The sequence below is a fragment of the Trachurus trachurus genome, assembly GCF_905171665.1.
Source record: "Trachurus trachurus genome assembly, chromosome: 5".
Taxonomy (NCBI): Eukaryota; Metazoa; Chordata; class Actinopteri; order Carangiformes; family Carangidae; genus Trachurus; species Trachurus trachurus.
In genome coordinates, this window is record NC_139896.1 from 34,610,472 (window position 1) to 34,622,643 (window position 12,172).

At 42.4% G+C, this 12,172-nt stretch overlaps 1 protein-coding gene across 2 annotated transcripts in view; it reads left to right on the forward strand.

The window, feature by feature from the left end:
• asic1b (acid-sensing (proton-gated) ion channel 1b) overlaps positions 1–12,172 on the forward strand; it is a gene marked incomplete at its 5' end in the record, with an annotated part of 192,628 nt that overhangs the window by 126,027 nt on the left and 54,429 nt on the right. The window contains one exon of one of the 2 annotated variants that reach the window (XM_083971730.1): positions 8,122–8,793. The exons of the other annotated variant lie outside the window; for it this stretch is intronic. Coding sequence (XP_083827856.1) covers positions 8,122–8,793 — 672 coding nt within the window. Of the gene's footprint in view, positions 1–8,121; positions 8,794–12,172 lie in introns of those variants that run through there. 2 annotated transcript variants of the gene reach the window in all.

Below are 12,172 nucleotides of genomic sequence, written 5' to 3' on the forward strand. Positions count from 1 at the left end.
TTGTCACTAAAGGTTGCAACAAACCTGACTGAAGCAATACTTAAATAAATACTCAGTCTTGACAAATGAGAGAGTAGAGCTGAGACAATTATCTGATCAATCTGTTCAACAAATTAGTGACAGTGAATCAGCAGTAACTGGCTTTAAACATCTTAGCTGCTGTATGTCTCCAGCTTGGACAATCTGACCTTGGTATCTGGGATTAGTTGATGATTAATCAGGAAATTTCTCTGCAAATAATCAATGGTGATTAGTTAGTTGCAGCTTTTACACAGTAGGGGAGAGTGGGGTAAAGTGAGACACTTTTTACATTTGCTCCCCTCTAAGCGAGCTAAAATGATTTATCAGTAAAATTTACACATTTCCCATTAATTCAGGATGTTTCCTAGCAATGGAAATTATCAGAATGTATTCAGGACGAAGGCCAGTGAAAATATGATTGTTTTAAAAAAAGTGGTCTCGTGTCTCACTTTACCCCAGCTCAGGGGTAAACTGAGACAAACCAGAGAAATCAATGGGGTAAACTGATCCACTTACTTTTTCCACTCTGAAACTACCATAACAACACATGTTGTAACAGCTAGAGTCCTGACAGCTAGCTTGTCAACCACACTTCCCAAAACTAATGTCGGACTAGTAACAGAATCATGGGGATTGGTCAATTAAGCACTTTTTTTTTTCTAAACACAAAGTGACTCAAGAACAAAATCAAATACAACACAGAATGTTTTAATTAACATTCAAATGACAGATAGAACCAGTTAGATAGTCCGGGGGTCAGGTTGTAGGCCCCGACAATCGTGACCATTTTGATCAAAAGTCCTCTTGTGTGTGGGGGAGCCGACAAAGTGGAATGTGACTAAAATTGAATGTAACCAATAAAGAAGTGAGCTGACTGAGAGCACATAGCATAACAAAGCAGTGTGGCTACAGATCATGTTTGATCACGCGAGATTTCTGGCTTGGGGGACGAGATTCTAGTGTAAATCCTTGTGTGTGGTGTGCTCACTCATGGATTTATTATAATACATCCATGGTCTCACTTTACCCCGCAGCATTTGTCTCACTTTACCCCAACACCCCCATTTTAGAAAAAACGACCTCTCTTAGAAATTCAGGTTAATTTTCAGCCAGCATCATCACATGGTTTTATGTGTTGGTAGTTCATCATCATGTATCATATAAGTTTTTTTACGTGAATCAATTTGCTTTGGCACAACAGTTGATTAAGTTGACAGCAAGAAAATTTACTTTTACATGCAAAAATCATATTTTTGTGAAAAAAACATGCTTTCCACAGCATCATGAGGTCCTCTCCTTCATGGCCATGGGGAAATGGAAGGGGCTTGAAAACATAATGGTCAGATGACCATAAATGTGTTCCGTTTTCTAGATATAGGGGGTGTCTCACATTACCCGGTGTCTCACATTACCCCACTCTCCCCTATGTAAGCTCAGCTGCTTGAGGGTCTCTTAAAGGGATAGTTCACCCAAAATTGAACTTCTCTGAGTTACAGCGGGGCTCCGTGCAGCACTGCATGTCCATATGACGGTTGCGAACGGAGCTCACTTTTCTTCGTCCAAAAAGACACACCAAAAAACATCCAAATACCTCCATAGTGCTCGTCTGTAATGTCCCTCTTGTATTGAAGCCCCGACATGAGAAATTGTTCCGAAAAAAATGAAATAAGTCTATCTACTAAGCTTGTTTGTAGCGGAAGCTCCCTCTGTCTCAGTTCACTTTGCCTGTGTCAGTGCAAATCTCGTGCGATTTGCACTGACACCCAGTTCACGGCTCCGCAAATTGCATGAGATTCCGGCAGAGCAACACTGGGAGCTTCTGCTACAAACAAGCTTAAAATATAGACTTATTTAATTTTTTTTGGAACAATTTCTCATGTTGGGGCTTCAATACAAGAGGGGCATTACAGACGAGCGGCATGGAGGTATTTGGATGTTTTTTGGTGTGTCTTTTTGGACGAAGAAAAGTGAGGCCCATTCGCAACCGTCATATGGACATGCAGTGCTGCACGGAGCCCCGCTGTAACTCAGAGAAGGCACGAAGGACTCTGAAACTTCTCCCAGCCCTTAGTCGACAATGACAATGCCAATGACATAATGTATGACAAGTAATCATAAAATCACCCAATATGTCACCAGAGACTAAGGAATCATGGTCATTTGAAATACTGATCAAACTGACAATAATAGTAAAGCCAGAATATTTGCCTTTAAAAATGTTATTTATTTAGAGTGAGTAGCATTTCGGCATCCAGGTTGCCAGTTGCCACTGAGCTGCAGCTACAGTAGGCTACAAGCATTGTGGATTTTGTCTGACTTTGCTAACATCATAAGACCTCGCTATGACTCTCAAAGAAAAGCAGAAACAAAACCAGGATCTGCATGCGTTTGAAAGATGGAGACGGCTGAAAGTGGAGAAGAATTTGAGGACAGATGTCGGAGGGGCTAATTTTTGCACAATAATCGTTTTATCCCAGTGCATGTAATACAGCTTTATCCGGTTCATTTTGTCCTGTTACTACGTGGTTGCGGCTCCGGTGGCATAGGGACTGTGTGAGTGAGTCTCTGTGTAACCATAGCCACAAAGCAGGGCAGTGGTTAGCGTGTGGCTATCTGGCAACCTCAAGTCTGGAGGACAGGGGGAAGGGAAACAACACGCTGCAGTTAACAACAGTCTTACATTTAGCTCCTTTAACCAAAACATTAGACATATTTTGATGATGTAGCTAAAGAGCGTAGGATCATGGGAGTTGTTGTCTTCATCATCCTGGTTAGATTGTGTGCTGGCTGTGGAGTCTGTTGCCTCTTTCTTCTGTTTTATTTGAGTGGTGTGGCATCATAATGTTTACTGTGGTTCCTCTCTAAAGGGGAAGTGAGTAATCCACAGGTGACCCAAACAATAAGGGATTATTCTATTTTTGATAATTATTGGAAGATGTTGGGGTAATATAAGGACACAACACGGGTCTGTTTAGTTTTAGACATTTTAATATAGAAACTTTGCATATTTTAACTTTGAGGACGGCCATGTTTTTGAATGTGTCTGTTTCCTCTCAGCTTCACCCAGTATGAATGAATCATGTTTTTTTTTTGTTTTTTCTTTTTATGCTCGAGGCATCAAAACATTTTAGAGCATTTTGGAGAAATGTCACAAATGGAATGTTTTCTGGTAGTGGTTGTTGTCGTGCTGTGGATGGGTTGACGTGTAAAAAAAGAAAATCCTGATATTCAGGTGAAATATTACCCTCACCACAAATACAGTATGTAGCGGTGAGATTGGTCTCTATGTCCTGAATGCACATCCAAATGGCATGGCAGACAGATTGATCTGATGAAAGCTTCACTAGCCAACACACACAACAGCAAACCCATCAGTGAATCTGCCGCAGCGAGTTTGTCATTTTGTCATTGTCTCAGATCTGCTATTAGACAAGGTCAGGTTTAAAGGAGCTGCTCTCATGCCACTGTGTTTTCCCCATGTACCTCTTCTCTTGAGTGCACGGGGAGTTAGTGCTTTTAGTGTGCTTATTTTGATACCTGTAATAGTGCTGTCCACTAAACAGCCTACCATTAAAAAAAAACAAAAAAAACATTTTTATTCTTAGTGCTGAGGCTTGAAACCTGATTTGAACAGATTAAACCCAACAACGTGTGTTTTTGTGTTACAGCGCACCACAAATAAAGGATTAATTTGGAAAGAAAAGAAGTGGAATGGAAATGTCACATCCAGCTCAAAATCAAAATGTCATTTGACGCCCATCTCTCATGAACTTGTCACTCTTCCCACTACAAGCAAGAGATATGACATTCTTGTAAGTGATGTAGCTTTTCCCGCGGGCAGACATACAGACGGAGTGCAGCGTTTTAGTCGACAGGGAAAACAAAAACATGTTGCAAAGACTCAAGTATCAATCATGATAATTTCTTTCTCTTTGTCTCAATCCGAGGCTCTGTTTGGTATCGGAGCGTTGTGGCCAGATGTTTGACTGGAAGCATAAAGAGCCTCTTGAGAAGCGTGAAAAAATGAAACCTCTTCTCTGCAAACAAGATTCAACAGTCATCTATTACCAGGGGAAGCTGCGTGTCTTCTAATCACAGGACTTGTTTTCGTCTTATCATCCACACGGTACTGTATAAGCATCAGTCAGGAGGTTTTAGCGTCACCTTTGCCCTGCTTTAAATGAGAAATGTGTTTGGCCACCACAACTCACTTTAAAGAAAAAAAATAGGTCATTGTTGCTCCCATATAGTTTCCTCCCAGCAGGGAGCAGCCTGTATGTAACACTGTGTTATCAGATAGCACAGGACCCTGTTGAAAGGGGAAGACAATGTTGTGTTTTTCACAACAGCGTCGCTGCCTTTGGCCTCTGCCACAAAGTCTTCTGGGAATGGATGGACTTGTTGTTTGTTTACTCGCTCCTTGTTTTTTTTTGTTTTTTTTCCTGTGCAGGCTCAAGCCTTTGCATCCCACCATATCCCAGGAATATGAATGCAAGACTATTGATTGAGCGATGCCTTTGAGGAAGTGAAATTATTGTCTCGGTGTGTCAGCTCTTCTCTGTGATATCTTTATTTTGTCACCTCGGCCCTCCTCGCTTCAAATTCAGGCTCAAACCAGATTCATTGGGTCCGCCTAAAATATCTGGAAGCATCAAGTGTCCATTCAGTCAGTGTGTGTGTGTGTGTGTGTGTGTGTGTGTGTGTGTGTGTGTGTGTGTGTGTGTGTGTGTGTGTGTGTGTGTGTGTGTGTGTGTGTGTGTGTGTGTGTGTGTGTGTGTGTGTGTGTGTGTGTGTGTGTGTGTGTGTGTGTGTAGGAGAGAGCAGCACTGAGACTGTCATGTGTCCACGCTTTTGCTTTTCTAGGTGTTTTGTCCACGCGTGTGTGTGCGTGTGTGTGCGTGTGTGCGTGTCCATCCATCATGTGTGTGCATGTGTGACTATATGCATGTTCTGAGTAATGGGCTTTGTGCATCCTCTCTTGCTGACGGCCAGGATGTATCCATGGCAACGGCAGGTCGTTCCTAGCTGAAAGCAGAGCTGGTGAGAGGGACTTGAAAGGGAGCGTTAAACCTCTCCTCTCCTCTGCCCTGCACTCTTCTCACTCTGACCATGGCGAAATGCATGGCCTTGTTGAAATCCCTGGCCCGGGGGGGTGGGGGGGTATATATACTTCCTGTGACTGCGGCCACTCCACATCACAACACTGCCACCTTTTGACCCAATGCAAAAATGTTCCCTCAAAACATTGTCATGTTGCTTTTCTTTTCCTGTTTTTTTCAGATCAGGGTTCATCTGTGGAGACAAACAAACACTTTTCCCTCAAATCCTTAGGGATCGTATATATTATCTTTTCAAGATGATGTTTTTTTTGGGGGGGGGGGTTTGGTTTATTTTTTTAGACAGTTGGAATGAAAGAGAAAGACAGAAAATAAGGGGAGAAGGAGATCAAGCAGCAAACGTCCTCAGCTGGACTTGAATCAGAGATCGGTTAATGGTCCAAAGCACAAGTGGTGGAGCTGTTAAATTCACATTAGGACCATTTGCAGTTCTCTTTAAAGCTCAAAGCTATCTTTTGTCGGCTTACAAAATCAATATCTCTATCATTGTAATTTGTAGCCTTTTCATGCCATTTTTCTGCCGTTAGAAATCTGTTGCATCAAGCTTTCTTTGGTGTTTGCTTCTGTTACAAAGTCATTATCATGATTAAAAAGAAAGCATTCTCTCTGACACATGTGCCAGTATTCATACAAAGCGAGTAGTTTTGATGTACAAAAGACACATAGAAAGTACTTTGTTCATCCCAGTCTGCCATCTTCACTCTCTAAAAGATGCCTATCACGTCTTTAGATGCCTCCTCCTGACAGCTTCAGCCCCTAGGAGGTAGCGGGAGGATCGACGTGCCGCTGCTGCCCCCTTGTGGATCTCAGCGTGCGTGCCGAGGCAAAGTCAACACGATTGAAAGAAATGAATGATGTCAGGCAAGGCATGAGTAGACGTAGATAAATGGGGACGAATTGAGCAAGACAATCATGTTTGCTCTTTGATTTATCTCTTTTGAGGCGACCACAGATGTCAAAACAAGAACAGATTTATTGCAACCCTGCGCGGATAAATAAATCTGCACTGACAAAGTAATTAAGATATTTTGGCAGGGAGGACGTGAACCTAATCATCAGATTTTTACTCCAAGGGTCAGTGAACTTTGTGCGGTTTAATTTCCCTCCGCAGCAGTTTCGCAACCGACCGTCTTGTTCCAAATCTGGGTTGTTATAGCGTGTGAATATTCATGCAGCGGTCTCCATCAGTAGGCCCGGGGACGGCAGCTGAGAGAGCTCGCTGACCTTCTTGTTAGGTCAGCCTGCGGCGCCTGAGGCTATCCACTGATCACTAATACATATTCAAGAACCAGAGGCTATCAGGCGCTGCTGGTAAACAGGCTCCAATATTTGGCCACATCAAGGCCGGGCCCAGACACTTGTGTTCCCTCTCTTATCATCAGAAACACATATTGACCAAGTCTGCTGCCTTTCTCACCTCCTCACCCCCCTGACACCCCGCCCTGCCGGTGCATACACAGGATGTTGTAGTTTTTATAAAGCTGAACACAGTGAGTAATGCGCTTATCATCGGTTTTACAGGTTTCAACGTATGTACATCATTCCTTCCCGGTATCTGCGGCTTCATTAGCTGTAGGTTGGTATTGTAAAGCGTGCTGTAATGCCTCTGAATGTGTCTAACGTTTCAATTTCTGGCCCCATCATGTTTCTGAAAATAATCTGAGCAGTCTAATGGAGGGGGATCGATACGGATGGATCGGTCTCTTACATTTCCTTTTCATATCACAACCAACACCACCTCTGGGAATCTACATCTATCTCCATATTCAATAATGAGAGGATCAATTCAAGATGATGCGTGCCCCCTGTCTCTCTCTCACACACACACACACACACTCTAGCACTTTTACATATTTGCTTTCAGTTAATCTCTTTTCCATGGTAATGCTCACAGCTATGTGGGGGTCTGTAATTTGAAAGAGATCTGTTGGTAAAATGAGCCATTAGTTTGAAATAACAATGAGCAAATAGAAGCCTTGATTAAATCCCTTGACTTTCCTCCTCGGTGGCTGCTACTCTTCCACTTTATCTCCTGATAAGACATCACACACACACCACAAACCTAATACGTCCTCTCTCCGGATCCCCCAGCATTACACATCTTTCTCTGCTTACTCATCAGTCTCTATTTTAAAAAACTCTAACATTTGATCTTATATTGCCTGTAAGATTGTATCATCTATTCCATCTTCCAATTATCTGTTGTCATTTCGAAACTCCTACGTAAAGTATTAGTTGCATTTGGTTACACAACTGTGCTGAGATCATTTTCCTTTTCGGGAGAGGTCATCGCAAACGGTGAAATCAGCAGAAACAAACAGCTTGTTTAGTGCTTTTGCGTGGACGTTGGCTGCTGTTCTCTTTCATTTTCTCTCTCTCACTGCGTCAAAGCCTCATTTAGTTGAGTTTTTTCCTGTAAACGGTGAAACCCCAGCCCTGCCACTCTGACCTGTGGCTCGGCCCTGCGGGAGTATTCTGTTTCCTATACTCTTCATAGTCTCACCTCCTCTCCTCCTCCTCCCCCTGCTCCTCACCCTCCTCCTTCTCTTCTTCTCCTCCTCCTCTTTCTTCTCTCTATCAAAGTTGCTCTAAGGGATGGATCAACCCCCGAGACACAAGGACAAACCCAGGCAAGACGTCTCAGTTCAGGAGCGGAGATGTTAATGGTAGCAAGCAGACTCTGTGATTAGTTTTAATCTTGTGCTGTTTGCTTCAGAAGATATTTGGTATCTGTTTGACTGGCTCAAAAGTTTGAGTGGGAACAGTCAGCCTAGTTTGCAGCATTGTATTCTCTAGACTTGTGTCTGCTTGGTGAACTCCAGGATTAATTTAACGGATGGTTTCGTGCCAGCACTTTACCACCAGCTTCTTTTCTTGACATCTTTAATTGCGTCGGCCTTTTGGACTTTTTGGGGACTTGGTCTCCTGGTTTTCAGATTCCTATTTCATTCCCAAACATAAGTAACATCCTCATCCTGCGACCATGCCGGTCCGAATCATGTGCACCATCTCCTTTTCTGCCGACGACGATCCCAGAATCGGATACGGCAATGATGGTTTTGATGACCACTACAAGCGCGTGAAGAAGAGCTACGGCGACGGGGACTCGCAGGAATACCTGGACGGGGGCAGTCAGGGGGACGATTACAATGAGGAGGAAGAGGACGTCGGCGAGGTGGACGACCTGGCCGCTTTCTTCAGCGGCTGCTCGCTCCACGGCGCCAACCATGTGTTCGTAGAGGACAAGAAGTTCGGTATCCGTCAGGGACTGTGGGGGGTGGTCTTCACCATGGCCCTGACCGCCTTCCTCTACCAAATCGCCGGCAGGGTCATCTACTACCTCCAATACGACTACATCACCATGCTGGATGAAAGAGTGGCCAACAACATGACCTTTCCGGCCGTCACCATATGTAACTACAACTTTATCCGTAAATCTCAGATGAGCTACAGCGACTTGATCTTCATGGGCCCCCTGCTGGGCTTCGAGGAAGGAATGGCACCGGGGTTTCCTCTGGCCCCGGAGCCGGACCGCCCGCCGGGCTCTCGTTTCAGCCTGGATGAGTTCTACAACCGCACTAGACACCGCTTAGAGGACATGCTGCTGGAGTGTGACTTCAGAGGGTTGGAGTGTGGACCTGAGAACTTCAGAGAGGTAAGTTACACAGAGTGAGAAATATACGAGCACAATGCGTCAACTCCCAACTCTTACCTCGTTCACTAAACATCTCAAGACATGGCTGTTGGAAAATCAGATATGTGATCATAATCCTGTCCAAGAGTGTTAATTGTATGGGGCACCACTCTGTATTTTTATTTCTTTTTTCATGTACAACTTATGTATTTCAATTTCTTACAATAGTGTGTACATAATACATTTATGTATACAAATTTAGTGCAATATTAGACACACATCTGCATGTGCAATCGTGTGCCATGGGCATGGTGCAATTTAAGTCGATCCTGCACTTTATTGGGGCATTGTGCAATCAGATTCAATTCAATCTTGCACTCGTCACTTTAGCACATAGCACTTTAATTAGCACTGTAGCACTTTATAACTGTTCTGTAATCTCTTACAGACCTTAATACTTTTTTGGCCAATTAATATACATATGTTGTTCATGTCATTTATGTTGTGTAAGATGTCAAGGTGTTATCATGATGATGTCTAATGTTGTAGTCCTGCCTCTTGTGCTTTTATCTTCATTGTTTTTATGTTTAACATCAACCTGCCAATGGGACTGGGGATGGAAATTAGCCACTTGGCTGTAATCCCACATATTTACACAACAGTGTTCAGTAATATGTACTGTTCCCATAAAAATGAAAAAAATCTGAATCTGAAATACATTTCAAAACCAGTTCAAGGTTGCGATCCTTCTGGAAATCAGTGCAGTCTAAACTGGAAAACATCAGGACAAGTTGGTGCTTCATATATTCAAGAGGTATTTTATATGCATCAGGTAGACATGATGGATTTGATTGATCAGTAATATTTTATGTGTGGACCTGTTTGGCCCCAAAGAGAGGAAAAGCTGCTGGATTTCTGCAAGTGCCATCTTCTGTTGGGTTTCATTCTAATAAAATGACAACATCCTGTAAAACTGACTCTTAAACCCTTAACTGTAAATGCCAGGGATGCCAGGGTGGTAAGAAAAAGAGAAGAGGAGAACTTTGGAGAAAATCACTGATACTGTATGGAGAGTTAATTTACAGCTCTGAGGTAATTCCGTTCAATTTAGTTTCTTCCAATCCTGAGTCACTGCTATAAATAAAAATCTTTCTCTAAGTCAGCGTGTCTGCTTAAATGAAACTCCATTGTAAATAAAAAAGGGCAGACGTAATAAAACCGGTTTCCATTACTTAAAGTGGCATGCTTGGCATACAGCTGTTGTTATTGAATTAAACAGGCACCAAAGAAATCTTGTGTTTCTCGGATCAAAATTAAGGGCAGCCTCTTGTGAGACTCACATTCCTCGTTTGTGCACACCAGAGGAATACTGAGTTACCGGGCGGTGTTGACAATATCCAGCCATCGGCCTATTGATCTGCTCGACCTTTGCACGGTTATAGATACGTATGTGCAGACTGCTAATGGGTGTTCTCCGGTTACATGTGCTGCAATTATATCAATGTGTAAAGGCATGTACATGGCATACATTTAAGAGCTGAGGGTTTTCTCTGTTGATGTTGATGTCGTTAATCAATGGCAGGTGTTGGTTGTAACACAGTTACAGTAGCTGTAGTGGAAGTTCACATCGCTGGTGGCCAGGTGCTTAGTGGATTTATTTGTTAGTTAACTGAGAAAAATATAGGCTAATTGTCTACTTTTTGATCATCAGAATATTTGCTACAACTCTGAGAAGCCACTGGTTATAGCTTCCTAAATGTGATTCTTTGTTGGTTTTCTTCATGTCATTTGACTGTTGATTTAACATGTTGGGTTCTTGGATCATTGCTCTTGTCTTGAAATGTGTTTTTTTTTTTTTTTACCAGACAATTAGTCAATTGGTAGTTAAAATAGCAAGTCATTTCTTTAAAGGCATGAACTTTTTTGTTAAAATCAATGTCAGCAGTCTCAATGAGACAGAAATCTGACTTTATTTCTATAAAACGTTGTTGTCATGAACTAATTTATTTACATGTCACAGAAGATTAAAAAGCAAAGACAAGCAGAGTGACATGACATTAAACATTGAAGGGCTGTCTTAACAGGTGATTTATCATTAGGGGCTTTCACAGCATCACATTTGGAAGTAGCTCTGACATTATGAGGTTGGGAGCTTCAGAAGCTGCATCCTGTCAGCCACAACACAGACTCTTGAGTTTAGGGAGAACAAGAGAGAGCCAATGTGAGATGAAGGTCTTGGATGATGAAGATGTGGTTGAATGTAAAAGAGAGGTGTGTGAATGTGTTTTATCGGACCATGGCAGATCCTCAAAAAGGGCAAATTATCAAAGTCAGCCTCTCTTTGTATTTGGACAGCATGAGCAAGCCAGATGAAATTAACGATCCTGCAGTGACACCGAATCATTGCCGCAGTGAAGAATATGATGTAGAAAAGAACAAAAAGAACTTTAGGAAGGTTAAAAATAGTGTCTCCATCACAGAGCTCTCCTGTCTTGGAGGAATTCACTTGCAGATTTGCAGAGTTTACAGATTTACCTTCACTATGAGGGTATATACTGCATGTTGACAAACAGGCAGTATGTCTTAATATGAGCTCTAAAAGAGAACAAAATGTAGCTTTGACAGCACACTGTAGATCTTACTTGACGTATTTTCATTCTGGTTTCAGCCACGTATCCAAGCAAAAATTGAAATACGCCCAGGTCAGGCAATCAGTATCATAAATGGAAAAAAGTGGGCTATATGGCCAATGCCCTTGATGTGAAATAGGACCAGCTGTCATCCTGCGTTGATATGCTTTTTAAAAGACAAAGTACTGCGACCGCAGCGCAGTCTGCCATTTTATTAGCATGAGAGGGAGTCAGTGACCCGGCTTTATTGAATGACAGGCGCTAGTGCCGCGGTGCAGTTTAAAGCTCATTCTTGCTTTCACAATGTCTTACTTTGAATTAGGTGGGATGCTTCATAGCATGACGCTGTGATTCTTGCATTCAGATCAGCTCTACTTTTGTCCTTTGAAAGACAATCCTCAGGCAGTCATTGATGTAAACTGTCCATTGTACTGTAGATAACTAATAATTAGACAAAAGCCTGTAAGCCACTGTAAATCAGTGTTTCTACATGCCACACATTCAGCAAACACAGTTTCAGTTCTGCTTGAGATTGCTGTTTTAATCAGAAACATACACGCTTGATTTGAATATAATAAGTGGCACTGCAAAAAGAGGATAATAAGAAGAGTTAAACAGTTCGACAACCTTGTGAGATAATTGATTTCATAACAAACCACATGAAGCTGTTCCAAGGCCGCTGCTGAGTACATTTATGAAAGAAGTTAACCACTGACATCGAAGCTTGATGAAAGATTAATGTGAACCTGGATGTGCTTAATAAATCCAGT